Source organism: Oncorhynchus clarkii, chromosome 28 (assembly GCF_045791955.1).
Source record: "Oncorhynchus clarkii lewisi isolate Uvic-CL-2024 chromosome 28, UVic_Ocla_1.0, whole genome shotgun sequence".
In the NCBI taxonomy this organism is placed as follows: domain Eukaryota; kingdom Metazoa; phylum Chordata; class Actinopteri; order Salmoniformes; family Salmonidae; genus Oncorhynchus; species Oncorhynchus clarkii.
The window spans coordinates 25258257-25279827 of NC_092174.1; the positions used below are offsets into that span (position 1 = coordinate 25258257).

General features: G+C 44.1%; 1 protein-coding gene across 7 annotated transcripts in view; it reads right to left on the reverse strand.

Annotated features, from left to right (window-relative positions):
• Window positions 1-21571, reverse strand: part of LOC139386546 (apoptosis regulator Bcl-2-like) — a 53211-nt gene that overhangs the window by 21157 nt on the left and 10483 nt on the right. The window contains exon 2 of one of the 7 annotated variants that reach the window (XM_071132189.1): window positions 18622-18858. The exons of the other annotated variants lie outside the window; for them this stretch is intronic. Coding sequence (XP_070988290.1) covers window positions 18853-18858 — 6 coding nt within the window. The 3' untranslated portion in view covers window positions 18622-18852. Of the gene's footprint in view, window positions 1-18621; window positions 18859-21571 lie in introns of those variants that run through there. 7 annotated transcript variants of the gene reach the window in all.

Consider the following 21571-nt stretch of genomic DNA (forward strand, 5'->3'; position numbering starts at 1 on the left):
GCATTATCATGACAATATGCCTGCTTCCACCTAATGGCAAGTTTCAATGCTTGTCTGACCATGATCATCTTTGATAAAGAGGACATGACTGTATGTATAAATTAAGTAATATCAGCAATCATGCTGGATTGTTTGGCCATATGTCTGTGTTTTAGGTAGTGGCTGCACTATTGCTGGGGGAAAATGCCATGGAACAAGTGAACTCTATCCTCTCTCCAAAATAACCTGCAAATGGCCCTGTTGCTTCTGATAAATATTAAAATATGTGTCAGCATCATGGGTGTGTTTACAAAACAGTGAGCTCCCACGGGTCTTCTTCTCCTCTCCTGGAACATGTAACGTGATAGCCCAGTAAATCACCAGAGGCTGTCATGACGGTTCACATGTTGATCATCTCAATTATTCATCTTTTAATACCGCCAGGAGACCACTTTATGCATGTGACAGACATACTGTTCCACGGGAGTAGGGAGTAGGAGTAACTGTAGGCCTGCAGTGTATTTTGGATTTATGTTCCTCAGTGACTGTAAAACAAGAGTGAAATCAGATCCTATTTAGGTGGGTGTATGACACCTTGGCTCTTTCATATCATATACTGTTGACTCTTTGAATTGTAAAAACAACTCTCATATTCTACAAACAACCTTTGTTACCCTTGACTGAACTCCAGTGTAATTTGATTATAGTTGGTCCTGTATTGTAACAGAATTCATTGTATGCGACATCTTTGATCCTGAAGCAAACCAAGAGCAGTTTGACCTGGCTGGATGCAGACAGACTGCGTCTCCTATCTGATTGGTTAGCTTTCTACCTCCTCCTGTCCAGGCTGGGTGGATTAGTTTATCGGCGCTCTGCAGCACACCTTAGTCTACGCTCAGAGCTCAGAGAGCATATTATTTACAGGCACAGTGGGGCACATTCTGAATAAACATGACAGAGAAAATGCATCAAAGGAAAGGCCAAAAGCCACAGACATGCTTGGCAAGTCAGACAATACCTTCTCTAATAGTCTGTCTGACCTTACAAAGATATCTTCTCAGGCTCTTCTCTCTAGCTCTCCTCTCAGTAACGTGATGACCATCCAACTCCACATTAACCTCACTTTCCAGACAAGCATTCAATAACACCAATGCAACACAAACAAGCAAAGCGTTCCCATCACATATAAAGCTTCCCTTAGTGCTCTAACAAAAGGAGAGCATCAGCTGTGAGCCTCTGCTGTCTGTCTGTACACGCAGGGTAAGAAGTGGAGCAGGAGCAGGAAGTGGCTGAAAGGAACACAACCCACTGCTGGTCTCTCTCCCTGCTATAAATAACAGCAGGCTAGCTGGCCAGGTCAGAGCTGCTGCTGCCCAATCTAATAAAGCTGCTCTCTCTCATCTCCCCATCTCCAGAGCCCTGGCTGTTTAATAGGCCAGCGATGACGCGTGACTAAGAGAGGAGAGAATGGAACAGAACAGGGTGGCTGAGTCACCACGTACCTCACCCCGAAGCAGTGGGGAGGGAGGGTGAGGTATGGGTCATTTGGGCATGAGGATAGGAAGTCTGCCACTTTGTTCTCTCCCTGGATGCCCAGCAGAGTGGACTGATAGGATTGCTAGATATCCTAGTGATGACGTCTGTTGGCTTTAACAATTTAACACTGATACCATGGGGTTTATTGAAAATGAGTCAACTGTGGGTTCTTTGCCTGGATTAGGTGCACAAGAAGATTATACCTAACTGGTTTGTTTTAATCATTTAATCATCATGGACAAGAGAAGGACATCTTGAAAATAGATACTTAGTGGTGTGTGTGGTATCTGAAGCACGTCAAAGTAAAGTCCCCTTACATGGAAAAACGTATGCCGCAATGCTTGATTACCACCCTGTGGTAAATTGTTCAAGCAATGATTAGAAACCAGGTTTCACAGCTGCTCATTCCCAGTCCTGTGCTGCATTCCCCATTTACTGCCAGCACTCTATCAGACAGAAATCAGTGCAACAAGGGGGTGGGATCCAAAATTATTGACACAATGCTGTGGCAACTGAGCGAGAGTTGGATGCTCCCCAGCCTTGCCCAAGCCCCAGTGCCACTGTAGGCCTGATACAGCCTCACAGACTGTGGGAACTGGCAGATTCTCAGGTGGCCTGTTGCTTCTCTTCTTTTGTGACAAGTACCCCCTGTGGGAGAGGTTCATTTCCTGTGACAACGGCTGCACCAACGGTCTATCCTTCAGACCACACCTCACACCATCTCTGTGGGCTTCTCTCATATGGTTATTATGATGTGTTTATTACACTGCTTATGAGCACTTAGAGTGTTTTCTGTGGAGTTACTGTGTTTTCTGTGAAGTTACTGTGTTTTCTGTGGAGTGGATACTTGTGCTTTTACTGTTTCCAGGCCCCTGACTGAGTTTTACGCAAACTTATTGGAAAAAGTTTGTGTTCTCTAGGAAAAGCATGCGTCAGTTCCCCCTTGTCTACCCTGGCTAAACGCTCAGTGGATCAGTTGTTGTGAGATCACTTCCTGTGGGGGCGGGTGTGGAGATGACGATAACATCACTGTCTGGTTTGAGGCTGTATGGCTTCTCTGCTGTGGTAAAGCCAACCATGATCCATGACTAAATCACAGAGGCTGTATGTTCCTGTAACTAAGGGAGGCCTCCAGACAAGCCAAACACTCCTTCAAACTAATACCATGGAGAAAGGGTGGAGGCACAGCTGGAGTGAACTCGATCTGCTAGTGTTTAATGTTTGCAGGCCTACCTAAAACCAGTAAGGCTAACCAATAGACTACACAGGCAGTTCAACTTCAAAGATAGCTCACACAATTTAATTCAAAGAGCTACTAATATGCTTTTAATACTAATATGCTTTTAATACTAATATTTATTATTAAGAACAAAAACGACAGATTTTTGTCAGCTCGGGGATTCGATCTTGCAACCTTTCGGTTACTAGTCCAACACTCTATGCTTTTAATACTAATATGCTTTTAATACTAATATGCTTTTAATACACACCAAAAAGGTAGTGTGGTGCTTACTTAACATTATATGCTTTAGTAAATGAAATCAAGCTTTTCAAGAGTGAGCTAATTACACCCCCTCAGTTTATGAGGTTTGGTAGTAGCCCACATTATCATCATCCAAGAGAGACTTATCTAAGTCAGTGGAGGAGTAAGTATTAGCTTGAACATCAAAGCCTGACAGCTGCTGTATCACAGAGTCTCTCCTTTCATGACAGCGATGTCTTGTAATGTAGAGTGAGCCTGTGATGATCTCTCGTCAGTTTTGGCATCAAGATAGAAGGGAGCAGGTTTCGTGATGTGATTGGTGTACATGAGGCTGCGGTTTCAGGTTCGTCTTTTGGGACATGTAAATGAGAGGCCAGTCTGCTGGGAGCTGCAGGATCTCAGATGACTGCTTATTGTCAGGTAAAACAATAATCTTCATGAAGTAGGCTCTCCCTCTGGAACGGCTTTGGTGAGGAAAGGAGCTGAGATTCACTAACCTGCATCTGAAATGGCACAATATTCCTTATATAGTATGGGCCCCTAGTCACAAGAAGAGCACGATATAAGGAATAAGGAAGGGAATTAGGGAATTATGAAGGACAAAAGTTGTTGATTTACCGCAGACTGGGATTCTGGAATGCGTGACAAAGCTGTCTCTCTTTCTCGGAGCATGAGGTCATTGTCAAACAGGGGGAGTACGAATGTGTTTCACACAAAACCATTTTCAGACTGAGTTTGACAAAAGCATGACCAAAACGATACTTTTTCAGTCGTTCAATATTGTCAGAAACGTCCGTCATGCCAAAACCAACTAATTTTATGTCTCCAGCAACAACAAAAAATACCCTCTTCTCCCCCTCCCCTTCCGCCTGGGAAACAAGGTAAAAGTTCACCAATCCTCTCTCTCTCTCTCTCTCTCTCTCTCTCTCTCCCTCTCTCTCTCTCTCTCTCTCTCTCTCTCTCTCCTCTCTCTCTCTCTCTCTCTCTCTCTCTCTCTCCCTCTCTCTCTCTCTCTCTCTCTCTCCCTCTCTCTCTCTCTCTCTCTCTCTCTCTCTCCGCTCTCACTCTGTCTTCAGAAACCAGCTGATTTTCATCCCAGGCCAAGGGGAAGGAATGAGAAGAATGCATTGATGTGAGGAGACAAACAACTCCACTCAGTGTCTAAACTGAGGGGGCTATGACAGCTTTTCACCCTTAGATGACCTCATCTGACTGCCTATCTCCCTCAGATGAGCTAGCTAGCTTGCTGCCCATGAAGAACATAGCTTAGCTCACTACTCCACCAGCATTACACAATAAAAAATAATACACCCTCGTTAAGGACAGGCCAACACTCCTCGATTGCCTGGTCTGATGTGTTAAGACAATGAGAAGCAGAAGGACAGAAAGACACAGTACACTGAGTACATCTTTGCCTCGTATTTCTTCAGCTCTGCTGCAACTAAAGACCTGAATAGCCTTCTCTGTTCGGTTAGCCATTTCTTCATGAACTACTCATTGGAGAGAGCATAACACATTGTAAATATTGGGCCTGTGACCTTCACTGTCTATGTGCAGAGAGTCAAAATGGAAACAGGCCCAGCCCGTCTGATCAACGTCAATAAATCGTCTATTGTGACATTATAAGTCTAGTGTGAAAAAGTGTGGAGAGCTAGGTGTCATTTTCACAATAGAGTGAGGCTTCTAGCATTTTTTTCAACAGCTCCTTACTCCCTGGTACACACATAAGGATCCACGGAATATGTCAATGGAGTGGCAACAAACTGCCTCTATTTAGAGGCCAAATAAACAAGTACATGATGTCCTGAATGCTACAACTGAAAAGATCTGAACTAAAATGTTCGCTTTTCTTAAACCAAGAAGTTACTTCAACTTGCTTGACAAGTGAAAAATTGACTTGAGACTATGGGCCCATAATCAATTTTCTGATTATAACCATTTGTAATGTAATGTTTAATGATTTTACTGTTTTTCTTTGCCAGTTTATTATCAGCAGAAGAAACTGAGGGGAAACAGATGACTCGTTTCAGATTACTTTTCACATTCAAAAACAAGTTGTACATCCAAATCATTACACAAGTGTGTTCCAATTCTTGGTTTGGCACCAGTTATCCAGATTCTGTCATAATTTACCCTTAACCTACGCAATTACTTTCTGGCTGTGACAACCCTTTACCCTGGTATTAAGCCATCCATCCTCACTGGCCTTGCCACTCATTACCCTGGTATTAAGCCATCCATCCCTCACTGGCCTTGCCACTCATTACCCTGGTATTAAGCCATCCATCCCTCACTGGCCTTGCCACTCATTACCCTGGTATTAAGCCATCCATCCCTCACTGGCCTTGCCACTCATTACCCTGGTATTAAGCCATCCATCCCTCACTGGCCTTGCCACTCATTACCCTGGTATTAAGCCATCCACCCTCACTAGCCTTGCCACTCATTACCCTGGTATTAAGACATCCATCCCTCACTGGCCTTGCCACTCATTACCCTTGTATTAAGCCATCCATCCCTCACTGGCCTTGCCACTCATTACCCTTGTATTAAGCCATCCATCCCTCACTGGCCTTGCCACTCATTACCCTGGTATTAAGCCATCCATCCTCACTGGCCTTGCCACTCATTACCCTGGTATTAAGCCATCCACCCTCACTGGCCTTGCCACTCATTACCCTGGTATTAAGCCATCCATCCCTCACTGGCCTTGCCACTCATTACCCTGGTATTAAGCCATCCATCCCTCACTGGCCTTGCCACTCATTACCCTGGTATTAAGCCATCCATCCTCACTGGCCTTGCCACTCATTACCCTGGTATTAAGCCATCCATCCCTCACTGGCCTTGCCACTCATTACCCTGGTATTAAGCCATCCATCCCTCACTGGCCTTGCCACTCATTACCCTGGTATTAAGCCATCCATCCTCACTGGCCTTGCCACTCATTACCCTGGTATTAAGCCATCCATCCTCACTGGCCTTGCCACTCATTACCCTGGTATTAAGCCATCCACCCTCACTGGCCTTGCCACTCATTACCCTGGTATTAAGCCATCCATCCCTCACTGGCCTTGCCACTCATTACCCTGGTATTAAGCCATCCATCCTCACTGGCCTTGCCACTCATTACCCTGGTATTAAGCCATCCACCCTCACTGGGCTTGCCACTCATTACCCTGGCGTAGCACAAGCTGTCTCTTCCTGGTCCTGCAGCTTGTGTGGCTTGATGCTATGCCAGAGGACCACAGTGTCTGTGTGATGTGGTAGAGCTAGAGCTCCTGTTTAGCCTGTGGTCCTGTACTATGGCCTTAATTAAGCAGGCTGTTTGTAGTTTGATGAGCCCCCCCTCACCCCCCCCCCCTCCTTCTTCACTCCAAACCCGCCTCTCCCTCCTCACCCAACCTCCCAATGTATCTCCTTCACTCCCTTGCCTCCCTCCCGACCCGTCTACCAACCTGCCTCCCCAACCTTCCAACCCTTCCTCTCCTCTCCTCACCTGTTAACATCACCTATTGATCAAAGCCATTCTAATCACTACTTCTGTGGTCGGTAGTTTTTATCCAGTGGCACTTTTTTACCCACACGCCCTTTTTGTAATGGAGCACCGTGTGCGCAATATTCTTCATCCATTAACTTGGAGCTAGATTAAAGAACAGGGATAGAAGCTCAAAGGATCTTGTTTCTGCATGGCTGGACTGAACATACTGTGTCAGTCCCAAATGGAACCCTAATCCTTATTTAGTGCACTACTTTTGACCAGGGCCCAAGAAGCCACTGTATGATGGATGGATAGAGGGATGATCGAACAAGTCAAACGAATTGCCAACTGTGTGCCCTAGTCAGAATATAAATCAAAAGATGTGTCAAGAGTTTCTTGAGTGTTCTGTACTAAGTGTTCTGTACTGAGTGTTCTGTATTTGTGACCTAACGGAAGGCCCTTTGGTGAGTCAACAACATTTGAAAGAGAAAGGTGTTGTGGTTCTTTCTTCATAACACTGGGTGTTTTTCTTTTGTAGCGCTGCTGCTCACCACCAAGTGTCATAAAATTGCTGAGAAGATAAATGAAACCCGTTTATGGGTCTTATTACTGACTTAATGAACTTGTGTTGGCAATATTCATGGACGTAAACCATGTCTAGACGTGTCTATGGGCTGCTTGTATTGTTCTTCTTTGGTCCTAACAAGCAAACAGGAGCACTTCATAACTGGATCTAGTCATAACAAGGTTTTTTGAACTTTCTCACTTAAAACTATGATGCTAAACAGACCAGTGTAGAATAGAGGGGTAGTGTGCCGTCCTCCTGATATACCGCAGTCTATCTCCGATACTCCTCCACCATCCCCTTGACAGTGACAAGATTCCTAGATTAATATAATGTAGACCCTTCAGAATAGCATAGACATCTTCTAGGAGCCTGAGGAAGAGTGTTAACAACAAAATGGAACGTTTTCTCCCTTAAGCTGACAGGATCTGTTTGTTGGTGTGTGAGGAGGACATGTGGCTCATTGCTTGAGAAGTTTGAGTGAAATTTACTTGATCGATGTGGGACACTTTGGCGTACCCTCCCCGTACCGTAGGTGGGAACGATGCCCCAGTGAGCTTTCGTCTCTTTGACATGACATGCGCATCACTTTCCCCACACCATCAAAGGTCTGGAGGAGTTCCCTCGGTTACAAGAAATCACATGAAGAACGAGCAGAAAATATGCCTACCTCACAACACTATTGTGAGTCTACTTACCAATCATCCTAATTTCGTTTGGACACATTGTGCTTTGCTCAGCATTTCAGAGAAATGTCGATAATGCCCATGCTGTTTGTTAATGACCAGTGTTGTGCCCAGTGGCTTGTGGGATTTCCCAGCGGTGGTGGCTGGGCTGGGCTGTTGTGGCTGTAGTTGTATCACCATGGTATCGCATGGCTAACAGGAAGCTAAGATACGCAGCCCAGGGCCATCTGGCCACTGCCCTCCATGGCACACATGTCACCCTGTGACAACACAACATTATTGATTCAGACCACTACATCCACTTCTCTCTGTATGTCTGTACTGTATGTGTGTGTTTGTGTGTCTGCAGTGCACAAGGCTACTGTGACAACAGAAGATAATTGATTCACACAAACACATCCACTACTGTATTTTCTGTTTCTGTGTCTGTGTCTGTGTCTGTGTGTGTGCGTGCGTGCATGGCTACTATTTGGTCAGTGAACCTTAACAAGTGCTAGGCTTACTCTCCATGCCACAGTCTCCCTGAGAGAGCTTTGTACGGCAATGATAAGGCACATATAGTAATATTATTATTATTATTTTATTGTGTCCCTTTCGGGAAACGTGTCTTGCATCTCAACAAATCCCAGCTCGGCATCACCACATAAGTGCATAAATACATACATCAATCACAAGCAAGAACTACAGCAGACAACACGTGGATACAGTTCCTAATTCAGATTGTGAGTTCACATTCCAGTGGGGCGGTGGGTGGGGGGGTATATCGTTGAGTGTATATTGTACAGCGTTAGCCAATAGCCATGGTTGTCTTCTAAATAATGACATAGATGGACTTTTCCCTGCCAGCCTTTTTGGAACAGGTCCCAAAATATCCCTAGTAGCCAGCTACTGGGCGAACCTTTCAACCTTCCCCACACTGATATATAATGCGACCCGTTGGTGTTTGCCCAGTGTCAAAGTCAACTTATGTCTCAATAGACCCTCATTATCTACTACCAAGTGTGACTGTCTACTACCAAGTGTGACTGATATATGAAACAACCTTTTTATCTCCAACTTCCAAATAGTTCATTAAAGACACATATATTATTCTAAGTATGTGACGATGTGTGATGTTAGTGGTGGTGGTGCCATGATACCGTGCAGTGTTTTGTTAATACGGTAATAAGACAAATAAAGGGCGCAGGGGAGCAGTAATAGCAACACATCTATATTTACAGCCTCTTACATGGCCCTGCATTTTTCATGGGTCTCTACTGTCACCTGACACTGCAAGCCAGGTCACAAGATAGTAAGTGTTTGTGTGTGTGTGTGTGTGTGTGTGTGTGTGTGTGTGTGTGTGTGTGTGTGTGTGTGTGTGCGCGCCTGTGTGCGTGTGTGTGCGCGCACGTGTGTGTGTGTGTCTGTGTGTGTGTGTGCGTGCGTGTGCGCATGCTCGGCGTATGTGTGTGTAAGGTATCTCCCAATCACTACATCAGCAGCCCTGGGGCTCTATTTGGGGGATATCCATTTAGTGTCACGAGTTTATTGTGCCCATATATTACGAATCTATGTGTTCTGAAATGGTAGTGCCTAAGAGACGCACAGTACAGCATAATGGAAGAATGGGTCAATAGACACAAGCACAGGGTAAACATGAACAACCACATCAAATACATACAATGCTCTTAGAGCTATGGGCAGTATCCTGAATTTCCGGATGACTGACGTGCCCAAAGTAAACTGCTTGAAAGTAAACAGCCCAGAAGCTAGGACATGCATATAATTGGTAGATTTGGATAGAAAACACTCTGAAGTTTCTAAAACTGTTAAAATAATGTCTGTGAGTATAACATAAATGATATTGCAGGCAAAAACCCAAGGAAAATCTATTTGGAATTCTTTTTTTTTAGGTCACAAGCCTTTTCAATGCTAGCCTATGAGATAGACAAAACAATAGGCCCCAGATTGCAGTTCCTATGGCTTCCACTAGATGTCAACAGTCTTTAGAAAGGGTTTCAGTAGTTGTAGTTTATCCAAGGTGTTCTCATCAGGACAGGTAGATTTTGTCTCGCCTGAACGAGGGCGCGTTCTTAGTTATTTTCATTTTCTATTGAACACCGTTCTTTCCGTCTGAAATATGATCATTTATTTACATATTAGGGTACCTGAGGATTGATTAGAAACATTGTTTGACTTGTTTGAACGAAGTTACCGGTAGGTTTTTGGATTCCTTTGTATGCATGTTAAAGGAGTGGATTACTGAAATCAATGGCGCCAACTAAACTTACTTTTTTTGGATATAAAAGTAGCTGTGTAGCTGGGACCCTTGGGATTGCAAACAGAGGAAGATCTTCAAAGGTAAGTGATTTATTTTATTGCTATTTGTGATTTTTGTGAAGCCGGTACTGGTTGGAAAAGTATTTTGATGTGGGGCGCAGTCCTCAGATAATCGCATGGTATGCTTTCGCTGTAAAGCCTTTTTGAAATCTGAAAACGAGGTTGGATTAACAAGAAGTTAAGCTTTTAAATGATGTACGACACTTGTATGTTCATGAATGTTTAATATTACAATTTTGTCATTTGAATTTGGAGCTCTCCAGCTAGCTCCTGCTAGCGGGATCCGAGCCCTAAGAGGTTTTTTAAAACGCACACACTGTGACAATGTACAATCACATGAACAACACTCATGCTGTATATGCAAGCATACAACCAGGGATGGGCAAAACTTACAAAATACAGTTACAAAATACCATAAATATCAATGTATTAAAATAAACTTCAAAATACATGGTATTTTGAAATATATTTAATTAAAATACATGCATTTTGTATTTTAAATTACAGAAATACATTTGCAAGTAGCCAGCCTGAACAGCAACAACATTTTCAGTAACCGTTATAGAAACGTCTTACTTGCTATGACAGTGATATGTGTTGTTTATCTAACTTAGTTGAATGCACTGACTGTAAGTCACTCTGGATAAGAGTGTCTGATAAATGACCAAAATGTAAATGAACATGTGAAAATGAACATACCAAATTGAACTGCAAAGCACACTGGGTATTATTATTGGCCTAATTTCGGGGTCATGTCTAGATGGGATACATTCATAATTCTCCTGACTTGCTGCGTAAGTTTTCCTAAACCTGCTAAGTATTATTCTCATTAGAATAATACTCAGCATGCTTTGTAATTGTCCATTTGAACATAAACATTTGTATTTAGTTAATTTAGCAGATGCTCTTATCACACCATAGTGTCATCAGACTTCTGATACCAATGCAGGGGACAGCAAAATTATTAACCACTACAGAAAATAGTATAGAAAGTCTTTTGAAAATACAAATTACAGCTCTCGAAAGTAGTTCAGCCCAGTGTAATACAAATTACAAAAAACGTTCAAATACATGGAACAAAAATACTGCCCATCTCTGAGTTCAACCATGGACTAACAGGCCCACAATAACAGAAACCCACTGTTATACACCCATACGGAAACAGACACACAGTCTACTGCTCTGCTGGTCTGTGTATGAACTATGCATGGCCTGGCCAAAGCGATTGTCTACGAAATAACAAACCGCCAAGCGTCCAGTGCCGTCCACACCCTTGGCTGTTCTGGTCTGGTCGCTCAGGAAAGCTATACCCAGGACTTCTCCATTATTTATTTACAGTCTCTGTTCCTGAGCAGACATTCCAAGGACTCTCCTAAGAAGAGACAGAAATAAGCACAGGACAGGAGGGGTGTGTAGGAGTCTGGGGGAGGAGAGGACCATAGGCCATATCTTCTCACTCTAGACATAAAACACAGAAAAAGTCACTTGTACGGTATCACCCATTCAAAGTTAGTTAGAAGGTGTAGGTTATATACCGAGTATACAAAACATAAGGAAAACCTGCTTTTTCCATTTGATTTATTTATCTATTATTTTACCAGGTAAGTTGACTGAGAACACATTCTCATTTGCAGCAACGACCTGTGGAATAGTTACAGGGGAGAGGAGGGGGATGAATGAGCCAATTGTAAACTGGGTATTATTAGGTGACTGTGATGGTTTGATGGCCAGATTGGGAATTTAGCGTAGGACACCGGGGTTAACACCCCTACTCTTATGATAAGTGCCATGGGATCTTTAATTACCGCAGAGAGTCAGGACACCCATTTAACGTCCCATCCAAAAGACAGCACCCTACACAGGGCAGTGTCCCCAATCATTGCCCTGGGGCATTGGGATTTTTTTTAGACCAGAGGAAAGAGTGCCTCCTACTGGCCCTCCAACACCACTTCCAGCAGCATCTGGTCTCCCATCCAGGGACTGACCAGGACCAACCCTGCTTAGCTTCTAAAGCAAGCCATCAGTGATATGCAGGGTGGTATGCTGCAGGCATAGAATCCAGGTAAAAGCTATGATCCCTTATTGATGTCACTTGTTAAATTCACTTCAATCAGTGTACATGAAGGGGATGAGACAGGTTAAACAAGGATTTTTAAGCCTTGAGACAATTGAGACATGAATTGTGTATGTGTGTGCCATTCAGAGGGTGAATGGGCAAGACAAAATATTTAAGTGCCTTTGAATGGGGTATGGTAGTAGGTGCCAGGTTCATCGGTTTGTGTCAAGAAGTGCAACGTTGCTGGGATTTTCACGCTCAACAGTTTCCTGTGTGTATCAAGAATGGCAACAGTTTCCTGTGTGTATCAAGAATGGTCCAACACCCAAAGGACATTCAGCCAACTTGACACATCTGTGGGAAGCATTGGAGTCAACATGGGCCAGCAATGCTTTCGACAGAGTCCATGCCCTGACAAATTGAGGCTGTTCTGAGGGCAAAGGGGGGGGTGTCACTGAATATCAGGAAGGTGTTCCTAATGTTTGGTATACTCAGTGAGAGCTCATCTCAGGGAATTCATTTTGAGCTCAGGTTACTGTCGTAAATGAAAAGAAAAGTGTCCTTCAAACAGTATTATATTTATGATCTTGATTGATGTGCTGTGGTAGCGTAACGTCATATAAAAACTAGTAAAGTCATGTCAGGGAAGATATATGCAACTTTATCACTCAGCAACAAACACAGTAAGGCAAGTTGCCTCTCCCTAGAAACACTCTAATAGCAAAATAAATGGTAGTCATTGAGAAAGGGGATGGAGAGAAGAAAGTGACTTCACCAGGCCTGGTCCTGAAAGAGTGGTTTCATGTCAGAGAGGTCTGAGTCAGAGAGTCAGAGACCTGGCTGTGTCAGTAGGAAATGTTCCTGACATTACAGTGGCTGACTCTCTGTCTCTCTCTCTTTTTCTCTCCCTCTATTTCTCTCTTTCGTGCTGACGAGTGTAAACAGAGTGGCAGATGGTGAGCGACCAAGGCCCAGTCAATCTCTGCTTTCTGCACTCCACTCTGCAGAGGGGTACAACAGAGGGGGAAAACTTGGCTGCTCCGGCTAAGGCTAAGCTCAAACATGCTTTTAATCTCCCTCATACAACCCCCATTCCCATAGGCCACATCCGCAGAGACTATGAGTCTCCCATACATTCTGGTTGAAGTGATAACAGTATTTTTGGGGGATGATTTGTGGTTAGCTGGATCAGGCTTCTGAAGCCTCACCGATCATCTCTGGCTAATGGCTGCTTGTTCCCGTTCCATCATGATATAAACCTAAAAAGTATCAATCCCTGCAGTCCTCTGGGGCTTGGATGGACTCTATAAACAAACACATCTCTCAAGAGGAATAGCTGTCTATGCTTCCCAAATGACACCCTATTCCCTATTCAGTGCACTACTTTTGACCAGAACTCTGTGCACTATATAGGGAATACTATGTCAGCCAGGCACAGGAGAACCAGGTTCTCCCTTTCATCCTGTGCAAACGTGTCACCCTGATGGATATTAATGACTTCCCAACCGTCCCAGTTCCCCTCAGCTCGAACAGAGAGGTAGAGCATAAGAAGAAGGGGGGCAGACAGACCATATGCCCACAGCAGCACACTGCCCTAGCAACACCTCCCCCGCTCACCCCACCTTATCGTGAAATTGGGATTACCCTCTTCATGATTGACCCAATCATATTTGTTCTCCATTATTATGACAAACACCTGCCCTCAGACAAAAACACCTGGTTCACAACGTTCTAGACTACCCTGTATGTGGTGTTTAGACTGGCCAGGGGGATGTCTGCCTCCCCCCACCCTCCAATCACCTGGCTCCAAACCTCCAGATGGTTTCCCAGGTGCTCTCATCCCTTCTCCCTCTACCCCTCCACCTACCATATACACACCCAAAAATAAACAAGTGGTTAGAAGTGAGAGAGGAGTTCAGTGTCTTAAAATAAATTCTGAATCTTTTGTGAACCAGACTTTTTCAGAAAAGCAACCAATCTTATGTTAAGGTTAAGCCATTATTTTTGCAATTGTCTTAACTGTAGGCCAGGACAAGCTGTGGGACCGGTGTTGTATTTTAGCAGAGTACATTTTGGCCAGACCCCCCTTCGCCCCCTCAACCAGACTACTCCTTGAGGTCAAGTGTGTAATTTCAGAAGGAAGTTGGCAGCTGTCTACCTGCCAGGCTGCCACTATCCAATCACTTGTCTTGAAGCGTCCCACAAATAAACACAGGTGTGCCACACGGAGTCACACGTAAGTGGACATGGAACCAAAACACTATGTCTATGTGTGTCACTGTCTGTCTCACTCAGAGACATTATTATCCTATCAAAATATACCCTTTCAACCAGCTGCAATTACTCTTACCACAAAATACAGGAAATGGGTGAATTTATCCAGGTAAAAAATAGCAGGACAAAAAAAGGCACACAGACAGGACAGGATAACACAACACAAACTTATGAGCTATAGGCCTACAGACACCAGGGTGAGTCTTAAGGAGTTTTGGTGTGAGGGGGAGTAATCATCACAACAATGTGAGCCATCCCAACCCAGACGGATTACAAACAATTGAGACCTTGTTCTTTCTGATGAGACAGATAGTTTTTGTTTTGGGAAAAGTATTATACTCGGCTCATGCACCGGTGATTCCCTGATTCCCAGACTCAACAGCGGCCAGCGACTTACTTATTTAGAGCTTTGAGACTATCTTCAAAATAACAGGAAGCATGCTGATGGTGAGGTTTTCCACACCAACCTCATGTGTCTTAATGTCACTATTAGGTTAATTAGCTTTCCACTTCTTTCTGTTTTTAGAGGAAAAGAAAACATCAACATGCAGCTGTAATTACCTCCGTTTCAGACACACAATAGCACAATGTTCCCTATTCACTGCTGGTGACCCTAAACTATATGTATATACTGTATTCTATACTATGCTACTGTATCTTAGTCCAATACAGCTCTGACATAAACTAAACAAAAAAAGAAACGTCCTGCGTTAATTTTCAGCAAACTTAACATGTGGAAATATTTTTATGAACATAACAATGAGCTACAGGCCATAAATGCAATGACAACTGAGACATAAACTGAAGAATTTCCACAGACATGTGACTAACAGAAACGGAATAATGTGTCCCTGAACAAAGGGGGGGGGGGGGGGGGGGGAGTCCAAAATCAAAAGAAATTGTGCGTTCCTGGTGTAACTCTGGCAGTTGTTGTTGCCATTCTGCACCTGTCCCGCAGGTGTGATGTTTGATGTACCGACCCTGTGTGGGTGTTGTTACACGTGGTCTGCCACAGCGAGGACGATCAGCTGTTCATCCTGTCTCCATGTAGCGCTGTCTTAGGCTTCTTACAGTAAAGACATTGCAATTATTGCCCTGGCCACATCTGGAGTCCTCATGCCTCCTTGCAGAATGCCTAATGCACGTTCACGCAGATGAGTAGGAACCCTGGGCATCTTTCTTTTAGTGTTTTTCAGAGTCAGTAGAAAGGCCTCTTTGGTGTCCTAAGTTTTCATAACTGTGATCTTAATTGCCTACCGTCTGTAAGCTGTTAGTGTCTTAACAACCTTTCCACAGGTGGATGTTCATTAATTGTTTATGGTTCATTGAACAAGCATGGAAAACAGTGTTTCATCCCTTTACAATGAAGATCTGTGGAGTTATTTGGATTTTTACGAATTATCTTTGAAAGTCAGGGTCCTGAAAAAGGGACGTTTCTTTTTTTGCTGAGTTTATATGTATATATTCTTAATCCATTCCTTACTTAGATTTACATGTATTTTGGGTATATGTTGTGAAACGGTTGGATATTACTTGTTAGATATTACTGCACTGTCGGAGCTAGAAGCACAAGCATTTCTCTACACCCGCAATAACATCTGCTAACCATGTGTATGTGACCAATACATTTGATTTGATTTGATTTACTACCTCTGATAGCTGATAGTTAATATTCCATATTGGTTGTATACCTTTTAGAACACACACCTAATGACATTTTACTTATATAAGAAGACTGAAATCTTAGGGCCTTTTGGGGGCCCTAAGATAGATTTGGTTGGGGGGGGGGGGGGGGGGGGTCCCCTCCCCTCCCCTTGCCGGCAAAACATTTGAGTGGTCCCCCTCTTGATGGCAGAGAGAAAAATGTAAAGACATGCTCCCGTACTTTGGCAACTAAGAAAGTATTTTTTAAACCCCGCTTTGGGCAGGATGTGTCAATGTGTAGTTCATTCGTGCATAATCTATGAGCAGAATTACTGTAAATTACTTCAGTGACTGATTTCTTGAAGCTGTGCCGCGCAATTTTTGGTATATTTCCCCCCACATGGGCCAGCCCCCTGGCCCTCGCAGTTGAGAAGCCTGCCCAGCATTATCCAATGACATTGCAGAGCAGGCCCAATGGCTCAGAGGATACATCAGAGAGAGATTGAGCAATGAGGTGGTGCACATATCTGTGCATACAATATGTGACGTGGTACGCAATTCTTTGGGACCACTTTTGGCTCATGAGTGCTACTTTCAGAACTACTGGCTAAAAAGTATACAAAAGTACCGGATAATCTCTTTAAAGCTGCAATATGTCACTTTTTGGGTGACCCAACCAAATTCATATAGAAATGTGAGTTATAGATCTGTCATTCTCATTGAAAGCAAGTCTTAGAAGCGGTATATACACTACCAGTCAAAAGTTTGGACACAACTACTCATTCCAGGGTTTTTCTTTATTTTACTATTTACATTGTAGAATAATAATGAAGACATCAAAACTATGAAATAACATATATGGAATCATGTAGTAACCAAAAAAGTGTTTAAAAAATAAAAATATATTTAACATTTGAGATTCTTCAAAGTAGCCACCCTTTGCCTTGATGACAGCTTTGCACAGCTTTTCGTTTTTGAGTCTTTTACTTTCAGTTTTGTACACCAGCTTTAAAAAGCAGAAAATACAATATCTGTGTCACACCAGTCCTTGTGCTTGTCTCCACCCCCCTCCAGGTGTCACCCTTCTTCCCCATTATCCCCTGGGTATTTATACCTGTGTTTTCTGTCTGGGTCTCGCCTTGTGTTGTTATAGTACGAACTGGCCATGACTGACCAAGCAGACTTGGACCAGCTCCGTCCTGTATCCCTGCAGGGAGCTACCATTAGGAGAGGAGGAGCTACTTCAGAACCTGATGGAAGGGTTCCGATCTCTGGCAGAACGCCACGACCTGGGGTTCAAGGCATTGACGGAGCAATTCCGTGAATTAGCTCGCAAGCAGCACGCCACATCTGAGACCTCCCAGCCACTCAGTAGTGGTGGGTCTGTTCAACCTACCCTGGCTCCCCAAGAACACCGCTTACCTCCTCCGGAGTGATATTCTGGCGATCCTAGAACCTGCCGGGAATTTCTTTCTCAGTGCTCCCTCAGTTTTGAGCTCCAGCCATCTTCATTCCCTTTGGATTGATCGAAGATAGCATATCTAATTATGCTAATGTCCGGAAGGGTACTCTCCTGGGCGATGCCGTTTGGGAGCAACAGTCCGCCGTTTGTCATAATCTGGAAGATTTCATGATGGAGGTGATGAAGGTATTCGATTCTCCGGTGCCCGGGAGAGAGGCGGCCCAAAAACCAATGAAGGTACATCAGAACTCCCGTAGTGTGGCAGACTATGCGGTAGAGTTTTGCACATTGGCCGCCGAGAGTGCCTGGAATCCGGAGGCTCTGTTCGATACCTTCCTTTACGGACTGTCGGAGGAAATAAAAGATGGAGTTACCATTGGACCTCGATTCCCTCATAGACAGCCACCTGTCTGGTTAAGAGACCAATTTCTTCAGTAGGTACAAGTGTACAAGTGTAGGTACAAGTGCTCTGGGGAGCCAGACTAGGAATCCTGTAATTCCCGTCACCTGCACTCCCTTTTTAGTGATACTGATGTGGGGAGACCAGTCTAAGTCTCTCCGGGTGCTCATTGACTCTGGGGCGGATGAGAGTTTTATGGACGCTACCTTAGTTTCTGAATTAGGTATCCCCACTCAACTCCTCTCTGTTCCCATGGACGCTAGAGCACTGGATGGTCACTCACAGCATTGTTCCTGTTAATCTGCGGGTTTCAGGAAATCACAGTGAGGCTATACAGCTACACCTCATTGAATACCCCATGTTCTTGTTGATTTGGGATACTCTTGGATCCAAAAACACAATGCCGTTATTGACTGGACCACGAGTTCCATCCTGGGTTGGAGTCCGTTCTGCCATTCCCATTGCCTCAAAGCAGTGCAGCCTTCCCTGAGACGTCCTCCTCAGGGCTTGAGTCAAGCCTCGGACTTCTCTGCCGTCCCCACAGAGTAACACGACCTCCTGGAGGTCTTCAGCAAGGCACGGGCTACTTCTCGTCCCCCGCATCGTCCCTATGATTGTGCCATTAACTTTCTCCCAGTCACAACACCACCTCGTGGTCGGCTATATTCCCTATCCGGTCCGGAGACCAAGGCCATGGAGGAGTATAATGAGGATTCTCTGGCTACTGGAGGCATCTGTCCTTCTGCATCTCCTGCCGGCGCAGGGTTTTTCTTTGTGGAAAAGAAGGACAAGTCTGTGCATTGACTACCAGGGCCTTATGACATAACGATCAAGAATCGTTACACCTTACCACTCCTCTCCTTGGCTTTCGAACCTCTCCAGGGGGCTACCATCTTCTCCAAGCTGGGTCTTCGGAATGCCTACCACCTAGTTTGGATAAGCGAAGGGGATGAGTGGAAGACAGCCTTCAACACTATAGGGCAGAGAGAAAAAATGTACAGCTTTAAAGCAAATTTTCTGCAATTCTAAAAAAAAATCCAAGACATATGCAATGATGATGTCTGAGTGCGAGTGACTAACAAAACCAATGGGAGCCCCCTGTAGGCCAGGGCCCCTCGGCACATGCCCAGTGTGACCAGTCAGTATTCAGCCATGATTACTATACGTTTAGATAGCTGGCTAGACTAACCTAACAATCAAAAAAGTGTTAGCTGATATTGCTAATTGAGTGACTGTCAGTGACTAACATAACATGAGAAAAACTGCTGATGCACAACCAAATGTTGAAATTGCAACTTGTGTATTCTACTATTCCAACTCTCAACAGTAAGTTGAGGGACCCACTGAGATCCTAAAAATATACAGTTGAAGTCGGAAGTTTACATACACCTTAGCCAAATACATTTAAACTCAGTTTTTCACAATTCCTGACATTTAATCCTAGTAAAAATTCCCTGTCTTAGGTCAGTTAGGATCACCACTTTATTTTAAGAATGTGAAATGTCAGAATAATAGTAGAGAGAATGATTTATTACAGCGTTTTTTTCTTTCATCACATTCCCAGTGGGTCAAAGTTTACACTCAATTAGTATTTTGTAGCATCGCCTTTAAATTGTTTAACTTGGGTCAAACGTTTCGGGTAGCCTTCCACAAGCTTCCCACAATAAGTTGGGTGAATTTTGTCCCATTCCTCCTGACAGAGCTGGTGTAACAGAGTCAGGTTTGTAGGTCTCCTTGCTCGCACATGCTTTTTCAGTTCTGCCCACAAATTTTCTATGGGATTGAAGTCAGGGCTTTGTGACGGCCACTCCTATACCTTGACTTTGTTGTCCTTAAGCTATTTTGCCACAACTTTGGAAGTATGCTTGAGGTCATTATGATGTTGCTTCAATATATTCACACAATTTTCCTGCCTCATGACACCATTTATTTTGTGAAGTGCACCAGTTCCTCCTGCAGCAAAGCACCCCCACAGCATGATGCTTCCACCACAGTGCTTCAGGGTTGGGATGGTGCTCTTCGGCTTGCAAGCCTCCCCCTTTTACCTCACAACATAACGATGGTCATTATGGCCAAACAGTTCTATTTTTCTGTCATCAGACCAGAGGACATTTCTCCAAAAATTACTATCTTTGTACCCATGTGCAGTTGCAAATCGTAGTCTGGCTTTTTTATGGCGGTTTTGGAGCAGTGGCTTCTTCCTTTCTGAGAGGCCTTTCAGATTATGTCGATATAGGACTCGTTTTACTATGGATATACAGTGGGGCAAAAAGGTATTCAGTCAGCCACCAATTGTGCAAGTTCTCCCACTTAAAAAGATGAGAGAGGCCTGTCATTTTCATGATAGGTACACTTCAACTATGACAGACAAAATGAGAAAAAAAAGGCCAGAAAATCACATTGTAGGATTTTTAATGAATTTATTTGCAAATTATGGGTGAAAATAAGTATTTGGTCAATAACAAAAGTTTATCTCAATACTTTGTTATATACCCTTTGTTGGCAATGACAGAGGTCAAACGTTTTCTGTAAGTCTTCACAAGGTTTTCACACACTGTTGCTGGTATTTTGGCCCATTCCTCCATGCAGATCTCCTCTAGAGCAGTGATGTTTTGGGGCTGTTGCTGGGCAACACGGACTTTCAACTCCCTCCATAGATTTTCTATGGGGTTGAGATCTGGAGACTGGCTAGGCCACTCCAGGACCTTGAAATGCTTCTTACGAAGCCCCTCCTTCGTTGCCCGGGCGGTGTGTTTGGGATCATTGTCAAGCTGAAAGACCCAGCCACGTTTCATCTTCAATGCCCTTGCTGATGGAAAGAGGTTTTCACTCAAAATCTTACGATACATAGCCCCATTCATTCTTTCCTTTACACGGATCAGTCGTCCTGGTCCCTTTGCAGAAAAACAGCCCCAAAGCATGATGTTTCCACCCCCATGCTTCACAGTAGGTATGGGGTTATTTGGATGCAACTCAGCATTCTTTGTCCTCCAAACACGACGAGTTAAGTTTTTACCAAAAAGTTATATTTTGGTTTCATCTGACCATATGACATTCTCCCAATCTTCTTCTGGATCATCCAAATGCTCTCTAGCAAACTTCAGACGGACCTGGACATGTACTGGCTTAAGCAGGGGGACACGTCTGGCACTGCAGGATTTGAGTCCCTGGCGGCGTAGTGTGTTACTGATGGTAGGCTTTGTTACTTTGGTCCCAGCTCTCTGCAGGTCATTCACTAGGTCCCCCCGTGTGGTTCTGGGATTTTTGCTCACCGTTCTTGTGATCATTTTGACCCCATGGGGTGAGATCTGCGTGGAGCCCCAGATCGAGGGAGATTATCAGTGGTCTTGTATGTCTTCCATTTCCTAATAATTGCTCCCACAGTTGATTTCTTCAAACCAAGCTGCTTACCTATTGCAGATTCAGTCTTCCCAGCCTGGTGCAGGTCTACAATTTTGTTTCTGGTGTCCTTTGACAGCTCTTTGGTCTTGGCCATAGCGGAGTTTGGAGTGTGACTGTTTGAGGTTGTGGACAGGTGTCTTTTATACTGATAACAAGTTCAAACAGGTGCCATTAATACAGGTAACGAGTGGAGGACAGAGGAGCCTCTTAAAGAAGAAGTTACAGGTCTGTGAGAGCCAGACATCTTGCTTGTTTGTAGGTGACCAAATACTTATTTTCCACCA